The sequence below is a fragment of the Lepidochelys kempii genome, chromosome 6 (genome assembly GCF_965140285.1).
Source record: "Lepidochelys kempii isolate rLepKem1 chromosome 6, rLepKem1.hap1, whole genome shotgun sequence".
Lineage (NCBI taxonomy): Eukaryota > Metazoa > Chordata > Testudines > Cheloniidae > Lepidochelys > Lepidochelys kempii.
The window spans coordinates 65839741-65859070 of NC_136385.1; the positions used below are offsets into that span (position 1 = coordinate 65839741).

The following is a 19330-nucleotide window of genomic DNA, read 5'->3' on the forward strand; positions in this document are numbered from 1 at the left end:
CAATGCAATGGCTTATTTTCTATGGATGTGTGTGTGCTGTATGGAAGCGTGTGGGTTTAAATGTATGTGTTTTGCCTAATTTGATAAACTGTCTGTTATCCACATTGGACAATTGCTGTTGACTCCTGGGAGAAGTAGGCAGTGCATTTGCCTATTATGTAAAATAATCAGAAACTGTTGCCCATTACCTCAATTAGGAGACAGGGTCTTAGCTGCTTTGCAGGCCAGTAGAACCCTGGTTACGTAAGGGTGCTGTGCAGGGAGACACTTGGAACCCAAGGATAATCTGACTATTGGAAGCCAGCTGGACAGGTTTTGAAGTTCACATGTCAGGGTTCCCCAAACCTGAACACAGACTTCAAAGCCTGGTGCCAGACCTGCCCAGGACCTGCCAGCTCAGTCCATGGGAGTCTCTTCTCTGGTAAGGACTGAGAGAGGACTACAGGATTTGGCTCATTTTTCTGTTATATCATTGCTACCATAATGATGGAATCTGTATCTTTTTGTTTTCTCCTCCAAAGGAGTGGGTCTTCAGTGACCCTTTAATTAGACAAGAAGACAAGTGTCTCTCCATCACCTCCTTCTCCACCGGATCTCAGATCACACTGGAAGCATGCAATCAGAAAGACGGCAGACAGGTACTGTACCGCCTTCATAATGCTGTCACTGTCCTATGTTGGTATTAGTGTTGCCTAAAGACAAAGAATTGGCACTGGCAAGGTGACCATATAAACTAAAAGGTCTCTTCCATCTCTAGATTCTAGGATTCATCCCCCACATGTACATCTCTTGTCTTTCATAAACTCTGATGTGACCCTTCCCGTTACTAGGGATGGGATACAGATCACATTGCTCTGAGATACCCAAGGGAAGTGGTGAATGCGTCGTCATTTACTTATTTAGAAATATGTAAAATGTGCTTATCACTCAAAGCTGACCTCGCCTCTTGGGGTGGGGAGACAGGTGCCTCACACAGCCAGGACCAAATTGGGTTTGAGGCCTGAGTTGTTAACTGGAATGGACAAAGCACAAGAGGGGAACGATCCTGCACTTCTAGAAAATGAATGGGACTTACTAGGGCTCTTCTATTCCTGACTTCTGTGCTTCCCTCAGCAGCAAGGGAGAACAAGCATTGCATCATCCAAGGCTGTGCTGGCATCTTTGCTAAGGTACCTATTGCCTTGGTAGCTCAGAGGCATGAAGCTGCATAGCCTATGACCAGTCCACAGCACCATCTGCTGTAAAGTACTACACGTGTCGAATTTAGCCCTTGCCAAAAGGAAAGTGATTTTAAAAGCATTCAGCCAGGCCCATCTATGGGAAATTCAGCCAGGCCCATCTATGGGAACCAGGAGCATAGATGTCTCCAGAGCGTTGGTTAATGCAGGAGTCTCTCGAAGAGCGGTCACTGTGAATATGCTGGGACAACTCTCACTGTCAAAATTAACCCTGCAAGGATAACCCAAGAGGGCTGTACTTTCCTGGGTCTTTCCCCCTCTGGGCGACCACATGTATCCCGAGCTGCATAATTAGGTCACTCAGCTCTCTGTAAGTGCCTTCCTGAGTCCTCCTCCCAGTCGCAGAGAGGATCCTTGCAGCTGCCAAGATCATCAACTGCCCCCTCCTCCAGGGAGGGGAGAACCGGGGGAGCAGTGGGGCCTAGCACCCTAACAATGGCAATATTGTGGGGGCTGATCTATGTTTCCCTCCCCACAGTATTTCCGCTGTACCTAGGGAGAGTGCAAGACAGGGCAGCCCAGGCCTTGCTCCTCCTCCAGCTCACCCCCCTCTCCTTGGCTCCAGGAAGAGGGGACTGGAGCTGGGCTGGGTGAAGAACAGCAGCAGGGTGGAGCTGCATCATTTCGGGGCGGTGGGGTATGGGGGAAGGCTGTTTCCACACCAGGGTTAAATCTGGGGCAAGGAGCAGGATGTCAGGTGTTCGTGGTGCCCGGGATGAGGCAGCAGGGACCGTTCTGCCACAGCCACCCTAACCACCTGCTTCCTCTGCCACGTGTCTCCGAGGCCAAGATGAGTGCCTGCCCTGCCACCCTCCCCCACCCCTGCAGCTGCCTTTGAACCACTCATCTGCAGCTGCGAAGCCCAGATCCTGAGAAGTCCAAATCTCTTCCTCCCCATTCACCATAGCCCTGTGCTGAGGGCACTAACAGAGAACATGTTCCTTGAGGCTCACCCTCAGACACCTTCAGTGGTGTACATCTCCCTGTTCCTACCATCTTCTCCCAAGACATTATTTGTATTGTCTAGGACCATCCCCATCAACTCTAGAGAGCAACTGAGTTCTCTTGCTTTGCTCCTTCCCCTCTCACAAAGTACCTCAATTCTCTTTCCTCTACTCTGCCCCTCCCACCTCTCCCCACTTACAGGGGGTCAGAGTGCCGCTGCTGAGCCTGGGGCCACAGAGCCCACCCCCAGCTCTCCTCCTTGTTTGGATGGCAGGACACTTGATGCCCAAGTTGCACCCTTCTTGTCCTGGACTTCTGGACAACAGGATTTTTCCCAGCCTTCTGGGAACTATATTTGAACCTAGTGGTGGCCAATATAATGCATACCTTTCAATACAGCCCCCAGCCTTGAGTATGTTAGCGGACATGGGAGTGCAGTAGAGTGACTTTGCTCAGTGCATCTTTCCCATCTCATTCTGCTCTTTAGTGCTTACAGCACTGAAAAGTTATCAGGTAGCTGACAGCTGGAAACTGAGTTAGGAACAGGGTGACCAGATGTCCCGATTTTATAGGGACAGTCCCGACTTTTGGGTCTTTTTCTTATATAGCCTCCTGTTACCCCCCATCCCCTGTCCCGATTTTTCACACTTGCTGTCTGGTCACCCGAGTTAGGAAGGCGTGGAGAGAAGCCCACTCTGCCATATCTCTGTTCCCAGACACTCTCCTTGTTAGCCCAGACTTTCGCTCACACATGAATCACCTGGTAGCTGCCAGCTTCAGTTTCCACTTGATCTGGGAGCTGGGAGAGACAGTTCCAGTCCCCAAAATGAAGTTGAGGCATTGTCTCAAATGGAAAAGGGGGAGCGTGCGGATGGGCAGAGAGGGTGTGGGGAAGGGAGGATCCTGCTAGTTAAAGATCAACATCAATATTAATAGCAGTGGTTGCCAGACCTATGGGTGTGGTTACACAATACCCTTTGTCATCCCAGGACATGCAGCCAGCTTGGACACTGCTAGTAGAGAGAGCTCCAGCTGCAAGAATCCTGATCTGGAATATGAATCCCCAAAAATTCAGAGCTGTTTGGATCTAGGGTTTACCATTAGCCCAATATATAGAGATGGGCCCAGATTCAAAATCTAGATCCAGGGTTGGATTCAGGCCCATGTATCCCATCCCCTCCCCCACAAAATTCAGGAGTGTTTGGAACTCGAGTTTTGGTTCATCCCCATATTTAATTATTTGAAGCATTTAAACAAAATCCTTGTTAACAGACTGTCAGCAAAATCATCTGCTGGGTCAAGCCCTTGATTTGAGTCCAGCTTATCCACATAAGGTAATGGAAAGCAATGACTCACATCCTTAGCAGACTGGCTCCAAAGTTTGTGTTCGCATCTTTGTAATGAGACCACTATAAAACTGTCACATCAACACTCTGTAACTCACTCCAACGGCACAGTGAATCCACGGGTGTTCGTGTGCACTGATTTTTCACTTCTGGGGAGAGGAGCCCATGTGCCTCTCTGCCGCAGAGAGGACGCTTGCCCTGCAGGGCTAGGGAAGCAGGCAGAGGTGGCAGAAGCTCGCTTTGAATGGGGGAGGGGGGGGGGTAGCCTGAAGTTTGGGACAGAGTATGCACTGAGGAGCCTGTGGTCAAGGTGCAGATAGAGCTTGGGCAGTGGCAAGTGCTCTGGCAGCTGCAGAAAGTCAGAACAGAAAGGTGAGCAACTGTTTCATTCAGTAGCCAAGCCAGAGTAGACTGTGTCACAACACTGGGAGCCTTGCTCTGTTACTGAAAGACAGTTTGATTTGACTGGTTTCAGAGTAGCAGCCGTGTTAGTCTGTATCCACAAAAAGAACAGGAGTACTTGTGACACCTTAGAGACTAACAAATGTATTTGAGCATAAGCTTTCGTGGGCTAAAACCCACCTCATCGGATGCATGCAGTGGATTTGATTTGATGTTCAGAAAGAGAATAAAGGCTTGCAAGCTGTGGGCCAGTCGGATCATTCAAAGACTGTTGTTTTTGCCAGAAAGGCAAGCAACAGTTTAACTTGCGAGCCACATCAAAATAGGCTTTGTAAAAACAAATTACTGAGTCAGAATAAGTCCATGTACATATATGCAGGAAAGCACTTGATGGAGAGATCAGAGAATGACCCAAGTCTAAAAGCATTCCAGCCCCATCAGGCTATTCTGTACTGGGCTAAAGGAGACCAGGAACAACATATATTTGGCAAAGCCATGATCACTGAACAGGAACAGCTGGTTGCTGGCAGCACTAATGGAGAGCTAGCCAAGTGCTATTCTTTATGATCAGAACTAGATTTCAAACCAGATGGACATTATCCATAATGATATTTAGATGTTAGCATTTCTACTTGAATGTCAGATAAATTATTACATAGTCTCAGACTGGTGGTGGACGTGGCATTTTAATTTGTAATAAAGTGAGGACAAATATAAGACCAAGTGAGAGTCAGACACTAAAAACAAGAGAATAGAATTGAGAAAACCTGGCATAATATTCCAAGACAGAACAAAGAGAAATCCCATTAGACAAAAGTATTTCATTGTAATTTACCTGAGAGAATGAGACCCCAGCCTGAAAATTAGGACAGTCGCGTTTTTTGAGGGACGACCAAATCTGAAGCCATAGCTGTCTGCCTTTTTCCCCAGCTTGCTGCTCAATGATGCATATTATCTGAGATAAAGACAAATGGAACTATGTGCAGACAATCAAAAAACAGAGTGAAAACCTTACAGTTTTGTAGGTGTCTGAGCCAGCGTCTTGACAGTAATAGCCAAGTAAAATGTTCCTTCAGTATACCACAGCTTGAAAGCAATTTTCAGGAGACATGAGATTTTCTCAGCTCCGATTTCCTTTTCGTTTCAGTTTTGTGAATTTCAGAGCTCACAGGGAGAGTGACAGCACTTGTTAGATTCTGGCCTAGTGCTCCAACTGCCATACAAGCTTTCCTATCAAACACCTCTGTTTACGCACAATCTTCTGTGAAAGATCTCCTCTGATTCCAGTCCTAGGCTCCCTGCAGCTCTGCAAATGCACCTCAGTCATGACCTGCAGTACCCTCTATCTCAGAGCTGGCTCATGGGCAGCCGTGCTTAGAAGTCAGAGCCAGAGCCCACAGTCATAAGATAGGAGTCAAAAGTCAGCCGAGTCAGGACACCGGAAGGTCAGAAGCAGGAGATAAACTAGAAGTCAGGAGCCACAAGTCAGATGCCAGGAAATCCAAGCTAGCGGAGCAGAAGCAGATGGTAGCAGGAGTGGGTAGTACGAGACTCACAGACCAGAGGGGAGCCCAGTTGTTCAGACAGCTTCCTGTTCTTGCTGCGGGCTTAAGTAGGGCCAGCAGGCCAATCTGTCACTCTGGGACTCTGCCAATCGGGCGTCAGGGGTGGACCCTCACACTGGGACTGGGCTTCCGGGGTCTCAGGTAAGCTGCTGCCAGGTAGATGGTTGGAGCATGGCTGCTTCCATGAACCTTGCAGACCCAGGTATGAGGCCTGTGGGTCATAACACCCGGCTATTCCAATTATCAGCTTCACCTACTGTACCTCAGTCCTGTGTCTGGTCTACACCTAAACCCTAAGTTAACCTAGCTTTGCCACTCAGGGATGTGAACAATTCAGTCCCCTAAGAGCTGAAGTCAAGCTGACCTAAGCCCCAGTGTAGACACTACTAGGTCAATACCTGTGCTGCTGTAGTGTTTCTAGTGTAAACATACCCCTAATATATAACACCCTGCTGTTCTACTCTTACTTCTTACCTGACTCGGCTGCTGCCAGTAGCTTCCTAGGTTTACTGAGCTATTTTTAGTCACTTGCAAAAATTCCAGACCCGCTAAGACCCATGATTTGCCTGTAAAATTATTTGGACTGACAGAAGTTAAAAACCAACTTGTGCTCACACTGAAAAATTATAGTACTGTTATACCTTGGGCTATATTTTACACTATCAGAGTGGAAGGACTGAATGACTTTTCCTTCAATATTATAGTAATAATATTTGCAAGACAAGGTGGATGAGGTAATAGCTTTTATTAGACCCACTTCTGTTTGTGAAAGAGACAAGCTTTTGAGCTCTGTGTGGCTCAAAAGCTTGTCTCTCTCAACATCAGAAGTGGGTCTCATAAAAGATACTATCTCACCCACCTTGTGTCTCTAATATCCTGGGGGGACCTATTTAGCTACAACACTGCAAAGAGTAATGATATTTGGCACTTACAGCACCTTCATTCATATATTGCAAAGCACTTTAGTGCACAGTAGGGCTAGTGGGACAGTTTCAAAATTTTGATGAGATTTTGATGGGTAAAAAAAGAGATAAAATATTTGTGAAAATCATGACATGTTGTCCAACCAGTTCTAGGGGGTAATCTGTATTATCTCCTTTTGACAGAAAGAGAGGCAGAGGTACAGAGAGATTCAGACCAAAACTTTTTGAAAGCTTGGCAAGCCCAAAGAGTCATTTCAGAACTGGTAACCCAAAATCTTGAGCTGGCACAAAGTGTATTTTCACTCCATGCATCTGAAGAAGTGGGTTTTTTATGCACGGAAGCTTATGTCCAAATAAATGTTAGTCTTTAAGGTGCCACCGGACTCCTTGTTGTTTTTGTGGATCTACCCCTTGATATTTGAAAGTATGTGTTGTTTCCTCTTAGCCTCAATCTCTCATTACATGTCTCTTTGCTTCAACAGGGAGTTCTTTGGGACGGGCTGCACCTTCCTGTCTGGCTGGAAAGTGCCTAGTACGTTGTGGTTGTACCATAAATAAATAATAGTAATAACATGGGTTTGAGAGCTCCACCAGGATTCTCTGCCATTCATTTACTCAGAGATGGCTGATTTCAGCAGCTACATTGAATGGAGCGCTCCAGACTGTTGGGATTTTCCTGTCTCCCTCTTCTCAGTCAAGCAGATGGCCCAGTTAGGACACAAGGTTTGAGTGCTCAGTAGGCTGACAGCCTGGGGATCTGAAGAGGATGTTTGGCCTGACTGCCTGATTGATGCAAGAAAAGGGGGACAGCCTGTCAGGCTGGCTTGAAAGGTCTGGAGCAATTGCAGACGCACCATATTCAGGGAGCAAATATCCCTAGAGAAGCTGTCAGACTTGCCTCCCCTTTTAGATTAATGTTAGAACTCTATAGGCCTTGGGTCATTCATGGGTAACTGACCCAGTGAACAGTTTTTAGGTTGCCACATATTGCAGGTATTAGGCTCCCAGCCACATTCAGTGAAAATCCAGTGGTTAAAGTTTATATCAACTCGCTAACACAGCATTTCATTACGGCACTATTTATAATTCCTACCGCAACAGTGTCCGGGTGGCTCCTCATTGTCTTCTTGCTTATCTATACACTGATTATTATTCTCGCATGACAGAGCAATTGTGCAATGTAGGGTCTTCTCCGCTCAGTCCAGTTAGACCTGAAACAGCCTGGACGTGATTTTACAAATATTAATCCTCAGCTTGCCACTGTTACCAGCTCTGACTGAGGGGTCTCCTGCTGGGGGACTGGCCTTTGCTTCACTGGGAAGAAGTCAACATGATCAGGGAGGGTGCTAGGAGGGCCAGAAATATGGTGGGGGTGGAATTATAACCCTTCCTGAAGCACAAAATGGAGCTTACAGTGCCATCAACACCTGCTGCCTCCTAGGACCCAAAATCCACGTTCCAGGTTAGGCTGGCTATCACCTGGCAGAGGCCCACTGTGTAGAGAGCCAGGGAGGAAGTAAACCACAGAAAGCAGACACCATCATGAAGGACTGGGAGAAGGGTACACCTGCTCCTGGGAATCCCCAAGAGCACATATTGTGCCTGCCCTCATTTCGGTAATACCTCTGCATGTGAAGGCCTTCTCTCCACCTTGCATCTCCCCTGTGGATGCCTTTCCTCGTATGTGCTATGGCTTCCTGTATTAGCAATTGCTGCTGTGAAGGAGAAGGCTGCAGTTTACCATGCCTTGAATATTAGAGATCTGTGACCATGGCAATTAGCAAGGGACATTTTCCTTCCTCTTCCACCCAGGAGAAACCTGGCCCCATCGGAGATTCTGTGTCATGTGATTTCTCCAGATTAGAGATCCACTGATCTGTGAGCCTCTGTGCGCTGAGCAGATGCCAGCCACTCCGTCTTCAGCAATGGCCTGCAGCAACAGCAGCAGCAGGAGGACACACAGTGAGCGTTCAGCACCACACATTTCTTCCTGCTAATAAACTACACCAAACAAATGAACTTCTCAGTTAATTGCACAACCTGAAAACCCAGCAGTTGTTTCAGAGTCATCCTGAATCTCTCAGTGCAGTAGAAAGTGGTAGGTCAGTTGTGGGGGGAGGAAGTACAGGCGTGGGATTTGGCTGTAGGAATTTTATGCAGGTAGCAGTTTGTGTGTTGACAGTTATAAGCGGAAGTTGTTGGTTCTTTTCCCTAGATGACGTAAAAACAGTGGTTTTGATCTCATTAATTTTGCCCCATACAGGCCTGGAGTTTTTATGCCCCCCTCCTCCCCTCATATTCAGGAGGAAGCAGTAAAGTGGCTAGAGACTCACTAGGCTTCACTTAAAATCTCTTATCTGATCACTCGAGGCCCCACAAGAATTATAAGAACAATCACAGGCTGTGGAGTTTGAGTGGGCTGCCCAGCTGTGGCCTGATCGCTTTTTGGCTGAGCCAAACCTGAATGGCACTGCTGCCCCATGCAACAGGTCACAATGCCACTCACTCAAATTTGGCTTGACCACCCCTCCATCTGATGGACGAGCAGCTGGGCCAAACCTGAGTGGTGCAATGCCACCCATTCAAATTTGGAGGATGTATGTTTAGGGGCTCATGAACCTCAGGGTTTAGGCTGCTGGTAGGGAAAGAGGGCGCCTGAGAGGGGAAGAGGAGGGTCAGGCACAGGGACAAATCTATCCCCCCCACCCCGGCACACTTTAAATGGTGCTCTACAGCCCCTGAGAACAACCTTGTGTTGGGGCAGCGCAGTTGGGCGTGATATCTCGGATAGATAGATGAGTAAAGGTACAGGGAGAGGGTGAAAACTGAGTGTTTGGGGGGAATCTCAAAAACCTTCACAGGAAACTACATGCAGCCTCAGGCTGTGGTCTTCCCAACTCTCATCCACCAAGCACCATTTGGCCTGGTTAGCACTTGGAGGGGAGCCTCCTATGTATACATAGGAACACCTGTGTATTGTGGGAAGCGATGCTGATGACTCAGTAGAAAGCACTCTTCCCTAGGCCCTGTCTATGCTGGGTGAAAATGCAGGTGCAGCCCGTCCCAAAGAACTCACTGTTGAAGCAAAGAGGCAAGTAATGAGAGATTGGGGCTAAGAGGAAACAACACATACTTTCAAGTATCAAGGGGTAGATCCACAAAAACAACAAGGAGTCTGGTGGCACCTTAAAGACTAACATTTATTTGGACATAAGCTTCCATGCGTAAAAAACCTGCTTCTTCAGATGCATGGAGTGAAAATTACAGATGCAGGCATTATTATACTGACACGCGAAGAGAAGGGAGTTACCTCACAAGTGGAGAGCCAGTGCTGACAGGGTCAATGCAATCAGGGTGGATGTAGTTCACTCCCAATAATTGCTGAGGAGGTGTCCATTCCAGGAGAGGCAAAATTGCTTTTGTAGTGAGCCAGCCACTCCCAGTCTCTATTCAAGCCCAAATTAATGGTGTTAAATTTGCAAATGAATTTTAGTTTTGCAGTTTCTCTTTAAAGTCTATTCCTGAAGTTTTTTTGTTCAAGTATGTATGGCTACTTTTAAATCTGTTACAGAATGTCCAGGGAGATTGAAGTGTTCTCCTACTGGCTTTTGTATGTTACCATTCCTGATGTCTGATTTGTGTCCATTTATTCTTTTACATAGAGACTGTCCGGTTTGGCCAATGTACATGGCAGAGGGGCATTGCTGGCACATGATGGCATATATCACATTGGTAGATGTGCAGGTGAATGAGTCCCTGATGGTGTGGCTGATGTGGCTGGGTCCTCTGATGGTGTCGCTAGAGTAGATATGGGGACAGAGTAGGCAATGAGGTTTGTTACAGGGAGGTTCCTGGGTTAGTGTTTCTGTGGTGTGGTGTGTAGTTGCTGGTGAGTATTTGCTTCAGGTTGAGGAGCTGTCTGTAAGCGAGGACTGGCCTGCCTCCCAAGGTCTCTGAGAGTGAGGGATCATTTTCCAGGATAGGTTGATGAGGTGCTATAACAAATTTAAAAGTAGCCATACTTGAACAAAAACCTTCAGAAACAGACTTCAAAGAGAAACTGCAGAACTAAAATTCATTTGCAAATTTAACACCATTAATTTGGGCTTGAATAGAGACTGGGAGTGGCTGGCTCACTACAAAAGCAACTTTGCCTCTCCTGGAATGGACACCTCCTCAGCAATTATTGGGAGTGAACTACATCCTCCCTGATTGCATTGGCCCTGTCAGCACTGGTTCTCCACTTGTGAGGTAACTCCCTTCTCGTCGCGTGTCAGTATAATAATGCCTGCATCTGTAATTTTTACTCCATGCATCTGAAGAAGTGGGTTTTTTACCCACAAAAGCTTATGCCCAAATAAATCTGTTAGCCTTTAAGGTGCCACCGGACTCCTAATACATACTTTGACCTTTCAGTGTAAGCATCACAACCACAGTGGGCCACCAAGAGAATTCTTTGTGGGTGGAGACCTTGCGGATGAGCCCAGGAACGTTGCTCCATGCATGGCAGAAGGCATAGAGGCATTTATTGAGATGCTGACAACGTGGCAGTCAGGGTGGAAATGCTGGCAGAGTGGAGGAATGCTGGGGCAGCATGAAGTGAGATCAGCTTGGATAAGTAGGGAGGGGCAGAGTTATAAAGAGCTTTCTAGGTGGTGATAAAAAGTTTGAATTTGATGTGCTAGCGGGTAAGGAGCCAGTGGTGGGCTTTAAAGAGGGCAGTGACATGATCAGATCAATGGGCAAGCAGATGATGACTTGCTGTGGCATTTTATATGGAGTGGAGAAAGGCAAAGTAGGCTTTGGGGAAGGCAGAGACAGAGATGTTGCTGTAACTAAGATGAGATATAATGAAGGCCTGGATCAGAGATTTAGCTGTGTGAATGGAAAGAAAATGATGGGTCTTGTCGGTACCGAGGAGGAGGAAGCAACATGATTTGGACGTAACCCAGATGCAAGGGAAAGGGAGCAGCCAAAAATACCCCAGGTCATAGGCGGGAGTCAGAGGGAGGGTGGTGATGTTGCAACAGTGACAGAGGAGGTAGAAGTGGACAGAGTTTGGGAAAGAAGATAAGGAATCTGGCTTCTCCCATGTTAAATTCAAGCCGACAAAATCTTCCAGAGGAGATGTGGGATGGGATGGAAGGGGCCTGGCTAGGACTGGAGAGATAGATTTGTGAATTGTCTTCAGAAATTAGACAGAGGAAAGAAAGGTTCTTACTTTGAAGTGACAGTTTGACTTTAAGGCAGCTCCATTGGCTTTTAAAGCCCTTAATGGAAAAGGGACTTGGCTATATCTGAGACTTCTTCCTTGAGCTGCTGCTTCATGGCAATCTGCATTGTTCGGACCCGACTCACCTTTCAGCTTTCCCCATCCTGCATTGGCTCAGCAAGGTGAAGGGCTGTTTGCAGAGGTGGTTCTGAGGGTGTGGAATTCCTGCCCTTGCTGCCTCTGCCTGGGCCTGTCCTTCCCCATGGCACTAAACAGTGATAGAACAAACACTCCCCTGCAAAACAAAGTATTCAAATGTAGGGCCAGGTTGCAGCCAGCCCCCTTTTAATACCACTTTGGCTTTCTAATATCATAGTTGGTTTTATATGGTATGTTTTATGCCATTGTAATTATTATGTGTGCCAGATTCTGCTGTGTTACAGCAGTGTAACCTCAGAGCAGCCCTAGTTTACACTAAGGTAAGCGTGAGCAGGATTTGGCCTGCACCCTGCAGCAGAGGGATTCTCCGTGGGCCAGCAGGTGCCTAGAGATGCAGATAAGGAAATTAGGAACATAACCCGCTTAGGTTCCCTTGAAAATCCCACTAGGTGTCTATGTGCATCGTTAGGCTCCTAAATACCCGTGAAAACCTGTCCCTATAAGTACAGGTGAACTCCTATCAGCCAAACCCTGATTATGGAAAATACAGAGGATCCCAGATTTTGGAAAAGTCACCACAAACCAGAATTCCAATTTCCTGAAGTTCCACTATGTCCCCCCGCCAATTGTTCCAAACCCTGCCTCCTGTTTCAAGCTGGGAGGAGCAGCCTCCATGGTGAAAGTAGGGGGAGCCTTTCATCTCACTACATTGTTTCTTCTTTCTCCTCCCTTCTTCCCACCCCTTCTCTCAGAAATGGAAGATGAAAGGCAGTTTCATTCAGCACTTTGTCAGCGGCCTCTGTCTGGAAAACCAGTCCAGCAGGGTGGTGACCAACCCATGCCAATCGGATAGATCCGGCCAACAGTGGGAGCTGCTACAAGCCACATGATGGTAGCCCGGAAACTTCTCTCTTTCTTTTTGCATGAGACTTGGGGAATGGAAGGGGTTAGGGTGGGGAGTAAAGGTTTATTATTTCTAACGCTAATGTTTCGATTGTGATCATCAGCAAGTCACCATTTCAGCTGAACATTCACTGCTTTTGAACTTTTAAGGAAGAAGTTAGGGGAGGGGGGATAAGAAGTGGCACTGAAATTGATCCATCTGTTTCTTCTTTGCGGTGACTGACATCCTCATACAACAGCAATCAAAGGTAAGAGAGGGCACAACCCAATAGCCGAATAGAGCTCGGAGCAACAAGTACTGAGTAACAGCTCTCTCCTTTCTTTGCATTGAACTTTATGATTTTCAGTCCTGTGGATTCCATGTAACCAGTGGTCTTGACAATGCTTCTACAAACTCTTGGTGGCTCCTGGGCTCCACTGACTTTCCTCTATAACATCTTGTGTTATTTGTGTGTGTTGTCTCGAACTGCTGCAATGAGGTTGCTTTGTGGGAAATGCAACATAACTAATGCATGGGTTGGGAGATGGGCAGTGGATCTGAGGGGCAGGGACTGTGTTGGGACAGGGCCTAGCACACTGGGGCATCATTCTTGGTTGGTCAGTCTGCAGACACTGCCATTGTACACATAATTTGTAGTATGGATGGAGAATGGGCCGAGGAGGGGTAATGGATGCAGGGGGGGAAGGTTTGTATTTGTGCAGTGTTCCACTGGATCATGTCAATGTCATTCCTTCCAGAGTTTCTTTTTACAGCTTCCCATTTCCTATGGGAAATAGCCATGATGGTCAGGAAGGCTTCTGTGGTGAGATCTTAGAGAGGCCAAATACCATTGCTGTAGGTGGTAATCCAAACCCAACTCTCATTAACCAGTCAGATTGGTGTGCTTCATATGACGGAGTCCTAGAATAGGATGCAAGCTTATTATGAAATGCCAGTATCTGTATAACAGCCCCTGCTCTTGTACCCTACACCCAGGGAACCGGAGAAATAGCCAGGCTTTAGTTTGTGCATTTCCTTCCTCCCCCAGTGTTACTCTGCTATGAGTTGACCTGACATTCAGAAAATGACTGGCTAAATTCTGGGATATAGGAGGTTGCTGGAGGTTACTCTGAGACTGATAGATCTGATGCTACAACCGCTAGGAAATGTCCATTAAGCCCCACCCCGAAGGCATTCCACGGCACTGCACTGACAGCGTGTGTTGGTGTATTCGGTGATGACAGGCCAAGCAATGTGGAGGGAGCCAATATCGCTCCCTTCTGCCTTTCCTCAGCTGGGATGCACTAACACAGAGAGAGTGCAATCCCCTGGGTAATTACTGTGTTCTAACTGGGGGTTATGCCAAAGGAGCGCAGTGAAATAGCAAAGAGTGTGTGTGTGTGGGTGCGCGCGCTGTCCATGTGAATACAGCCCGGGGTAGCAGCTCTCCTTTTACTAACCTTCACCCTCTCTCAAAGACAGGCAGCTAAAAGGTTTGAGGATTTTGCTGCTCTTCTTTCATTAGCTCTTCCCAGCCGAGAAGACCAGCTTTTCCCTCCAAAGGGTTAGTACTCACCCACCCACCTTCCCTTTTCTGAACCCACTCCCCATTCCATTAGTGCTCACACTAAGGCATTTCCTTGTGTTCTCTCTCACTTCTAAATGGGGATGCATACAGTCCAAGTGTTTGGTCACTCGCACCCCAACCCTTTTTGTTTTCATCCATGCATAGGTGGAGAGGGAGGGCAAGAATTCACCCTGCTGCTGTTGGCACAAAGGGGCTCTGATCACCAGAATCTGCCATTCCTAACCCTTCACTACCAGACAGACAAGGTGTGCCCGTAAAGGCCTCCAGTTCTTCTTTTACTTAAATGAATATGGTGTGGAAAGGCCTGGTACTGAGAATACTTGTGTATCCCAAGTTGTGAAGGCGTTAGCAGAGCTGAGCCTTTCTCTTTTTCATCCAGGAGACCAAAGGTCTCCTAAAGAAATAGCATCAGGATACAAATCCATACATTAAGAACTATCAGTCTGTGCTACATACCTGAAGTTATAAAAATAGGGGAAACGCTAAAAATCTAGTGAATTTTCCTTACTTATGCTGTTTGCTTTCTGTAAATAGAACAGCCAGTTTCACTTTCTGTTTCTAGTTAGTATCCCTTTTTGTTTTCTGGGAGCCCTCCAGTTGTGTGTCAGGTTTGAGTTTCCAGAGTTGCAGGAGGTGGTTTACATCTGGAAAAAAGCCAAAATTGTTTTAATTGACAAGCCTATTAAACCCTTTGTATTGCTGTTGGATTTTGTAATCCCCACAACCACCACTAGAACAGGGCAAATATAGCAAAACAATGAGCGTATTTCTTTAAATTCTAAACAGCTGTTTGCTTTGACCATATCTGTGTCTTCTTTTTAATTCTCTATTCACAAATGATTTAGTTGCACACTGGAGAATAGTAGCTCTTTGTACCTGTATCTGCATGTGAATAAGATTGCTGATATGAAAACAAGAGGATTCATCATTTGCTATTATTCTTCTGTTTAAAAAAAAAAAGTTTGTCATCCAGACAGGTGGCAGAATCCGTACCTGAGCAGTAGACAAAGCAGCAGGAGTCTGAACGTTTGGGTTCTTTTCTGGCTCTGCCAAAGTGTGTGACTTTGAGCAAGTCACTTAACCTCTCTACACTTCAGTTTCCCTATTTTAAAAATGGGGAAGAAATACAGAACCTATTTCATATGGGTGCCATGTGAATTAATTCATTAGTGTTCATAAAGTGCTTTAAGATTTTCAGATGACAGGTGCTCTAGAGGTGCAAAGTATTTATCCTTTATTAGCTCTTGTTTTGTTTTTCCAGCATATTGAAAACTGGAAGTCCTTGCTGGTTCAGGATAACATTCACTGGCTGATATTTCATTTCAGTGTAGCTAGTCATCTTAGTAATGTCCTTGGATGAATCTGATGAGTGATCTGCGTAGCGAATGAAAACTCAGGCGGCCATTCCCCACTCCCAGTTGGGGCAAGTTCCATTTGGTGCAGCACTACCTGTATGGGAGGAGGGAGTGCTGGGCAGAGTCCAGGGGTACTGCTGCCTTCTCCTCCTGTGTCCTGCAGAGATGCTTCAGTGCCATGCAAGTGCACATCAGAAGGATGAAGAAGAGCAAGGGCAAGGTCTTAGAGACAGAGAAAGAGAGAATGAATACAGGGAAAAAGAGGAAGAGCTAGGCATGTTCTTAGGATTTATGGGGCCCTATGCAGTATTATTAAACTGGTGCCCCTATGCTCCACTGAAGGAGGGCCCCAGCTGGCTCCAGTGTGACCCCAGTGTGTCGAGGGGGCACAGCCACCACCCCCACATATGGACCCCCAGAATCTCCCCCGCCCCTAGCCACTCCTGGCTCACCTTGAGCATTTTGACAGAAAGTACCAAGCAGTAACACCACCAACAATAATACAAGTGTGTGTGTGTGTGTGAGAGAGAGAGAGAGAGAACTAGTGCATGTGAGAGAGACAGAGAACCTGTGTGCGTGTGAGAGCGCGACTGTGTGTGGGGGAGTGCGAGACTGTGTGTGTGTGACAATCTGTATTGGGGGACTGTGACTGGTGAGAGGCAGAGTGCACGTGGGTGTGAGAGCCAGCCTGTGTGTGTGTTAGGGAAGTGTGAGAGACAGTGACCGCACTGTCACTTGAAGCCTCCCCCGCTCTCTCTCTCCCGCTCAGCCACCCGCCGCTGATTCCCGTGGAAGTTTCGCTCCCCGGCCCGGCCCCCACCGGAGAGCGAGCCGCGCAGGCAGGCGGGGTCCAGGGAGGGACTCCGCTCTGGGAGAGCCGGAAGCGGGAGCCCTCAGCCAAGCGGCTGAGAAGCAAGCGAGGGAGGGGGCGGGGAGAAGCCCGCCGGCTCAGCGCGGGGGGGGGGGGGGGGGCGGAGAAGAGAGGATACCAGCCGCGGCCCGCGAGGGGAATGGTGCTGCACGCAGCCGCGTGTGCCTAAGGGCGGCGCTGGGGCGAGGCAGCATCGGGAGAGGGGGCGGAGAGAACAGAGGGAGAGGAAATGAGAGCAAGGGGGAGAGGAAAACTGAAAGAGCGAGCGAACGTGGGACAGCCAGGCCCTCGGGAAAAAAGATAAAGTCCTTCGCATCCCAGCCACAGGCAGGAGGCGCTGCTTCAGGCAGTGGGGAGCAGGGAAGTCACTTACCTGGCTGACAAAACTAAAAGGAAGAAAGATTGAGAGGAAGTGGCTGGTAATTTCTTTGTGTGTTCAAATGCTTGTAGACTGCAGCTTTTTGTCAAAATATTGCCTAAGGAGACCCCCTGCGCTTCCCTATTTTCCCACCCTGCAGGTTAATATTCCTTGCTAGCAACTTATTCGTACCCCTGAGCGACCTAAGTTATGCCAACATAAGTGTTAGTTGCATCCGATGAAGTGAGCTGTAGCTCACGAAAGCTCATGCTCAAATAAATTGGTTAGTCTCTAAGGTGCCACAAGTCCTCCTTTTCTTTTTGCGAGTACAGACTAACACGGCTGCTACTCTGATAAGTGTTAGTGTGTCCATAGCCTTCCGCGTGAGACAGGGAGAGAAGCGCTGTCTTACTTGCGGTTCCCTTTTAAGAATTTGTCTGGTATCTCCACTGGGGGCTAAAGCCAGCTCTAACTCCACCTCCTCAAACAAAACAATTGTGGAGGGTTTCTCTTTGTGAGGAGACCCTCTGAAGAAACGTTGCTGCTGGCTCTGGCTCCTGAGCCCTGTATGTATGGAGTCTCCACGTTCTGAATCTTCCAAGGTTGCTGTTTGACTAAAGGTCAGACCTGGTTCAAGAGCTTCATTCACCAATAAATATTCCATGCAAAATCAACCCCAAGTGATTTCCTCATTGCCTGCGCTGGGTGTCAGGCCCAGAAGTACCTGCAGCACTGCATGCTAACAGAAGGCTGAATTCCAAAACATAACTCCCTCACACATCTTTGGTGATTTACATTACAATCAATCAATAGTTTGCAGATCTCCTGTTTGATTGTCATGATCCTTGATAAGGAACCAGCACAGAGTGCTACTTCTTTCCATTTCAGACAAACCAACCACCTTCCCAAAGCAGTTGAGGACTCGTCTAAATCGGTTATAAATGTATTTCCTCATAGATCTTACGTGAGGGATGTGATCATCACCCTTTCCACACAGGGTGCTGCTTCTGCTAGTCCAATTCCATTAGTGCCATATCTTGAAGCCCTTTCTCAGTCAAAGCTCCCACTGACTTCAGTGGGAGCTTTGGCTGGTAAAAACCTCACGGTTTGCCCCTCACTTTGTAAAAACAAACAATCAGAACAAGTAGTGACTGGTTGTTGTTTTGCCTATTGACTTTGGACATACATCTAGACTATGAGGAAGAACTTTCAGATTAATAGAAGAGAATGTCCTTAAGAAAGCGCTTATTAAATCAGATCATCCAGTGTAATTTCATGTGCAGTGTGCCAGGTGATTTAGAGTTTATTTAACAGGAGCTAAAACTACAGCTGTACAGAAATCAATTTCAAAGAGTTTATTTTCTTTCACTTGGTTAAAAAGTTTTCTTTGCCAAATGTAGTTTATGTGAAACACAGGTTGTTTTTCCTTTTTTTTCAACAAAGCATGTGCCAGAACTTGTCTATTTAAATGCCTGGAATAAAATCCACTTTGAAAAAAGCGTTCAGACTCTTTATTTTCTTTGCTTTCCGTGAAGCAGGGGTTCCTTCTCTGCTCCCCTTGCCGTTTAGCTACGTTGTGGCACTTGTAACTGCTCCTCCGCAGATGCATCCCAGAATCCTTTGCCCGGAGTCCCAGGGCACTTCAAAAGAAACACTGCGGGAGTTGACTTAGCGATTTATAGGGTGCTCCTGGCAACTAAAGAGAACTAATCACAAATAGCATAGCAAGTCCCTTTTAACAGGCTAGGAAGAAGAGCATCCTTTCTTTCCTGCAGCACAGAAGTAGTTGTGGAGAGCAGTTAACATTAAGCTACTACATCAGCAAAAAATCTTCCATGAACAGTATTTTCACAGAGCCTCTCCTCCTTAGACTGTCTCCCCTTGCCACCCAGATCCTCTCACCTAAAGCTGCGAGCCTGTCCCTTACCAGGCCATCCTTCTGCCCCTGGCTTGGGGGAGAGGAGACATGACTTACCCCTGTGGAGCTGCTTAGAGACATACATTAGGTGCTCAGGCCTTTTCATGCAGTTTGATTCCCCAGTTTCTTCCAGAAGTAATTCTACAGGATTCCTCTTGCCACCACCAGCTTCCCTGAATGGCTCAGCCAGAGCTTCCATTTTGAAATTTTGGGTTTAGAATCAGGGCTTAATCATGGCTGCCTGTTGCTACACCTGGGTGGCTCTGGCCCTGTGCCAATGGTGGCCACTCCAGGAAGTGACTGCCTGAAAGGGGGAACTGGTTTCAAGCTTCCCTGGAACTTAATAGAAGTGAGAAGACTCAGCAGTCCCTCCTCAGGCTGGTAGGTATCATATCTTGTATTTGATGTTACATGGGTGTGCTGAACAGCAAATGAAGGTGTTTTGAAATGCAGTGGGAACTCCAGGTCTTGGCTGGGCTGCAGGATATTAGCCCAACTTCTCTACATGTGTACTGAGATTTGCAAGCTCCTTAGAACCTAGGAAGCTGAGCAAACATTCACTGAGCC

General features: G+C 47.2%; 1 protein-coding gene across 2 annotated transcripts in view; it reads left to right on the plus strand.

The window, feature by feature from the left end:
• The window catches only part of GALNT16 (polypeptide N-acetylgalactosaminyltransferase 16), a 125950-nt gene extending 109411 nt beyond the window's left edge, over positions 1 to 16539 (plus strand). Inside the window, exons 14-16 of one of the 2 annotated variants that reach the window (XM_073348460.2) lie at positions 522 to 638; positions 12543 to 12682; positions 12844 to 16539. In XM_073348460.2, coding sequence (XP_073204561.2) covers positions 522 to 638; positions 12543 to 12680 — 255 coding nt within the window. In that variant the 3' untranslated portion in view covers positions 12681 to 12682; positions 12844 to 16539. The remainder of the gene's footprint in view (positions 1 to 521; positions 639 to 12542; positions 12683 to 12843) is intronic. The other variant, XM_073348461.2, reaches the window with a different exon arrangement.
• The last annotated feature ends 2791 nt before the right edge of the window (positions 16540 to 19330 follow it).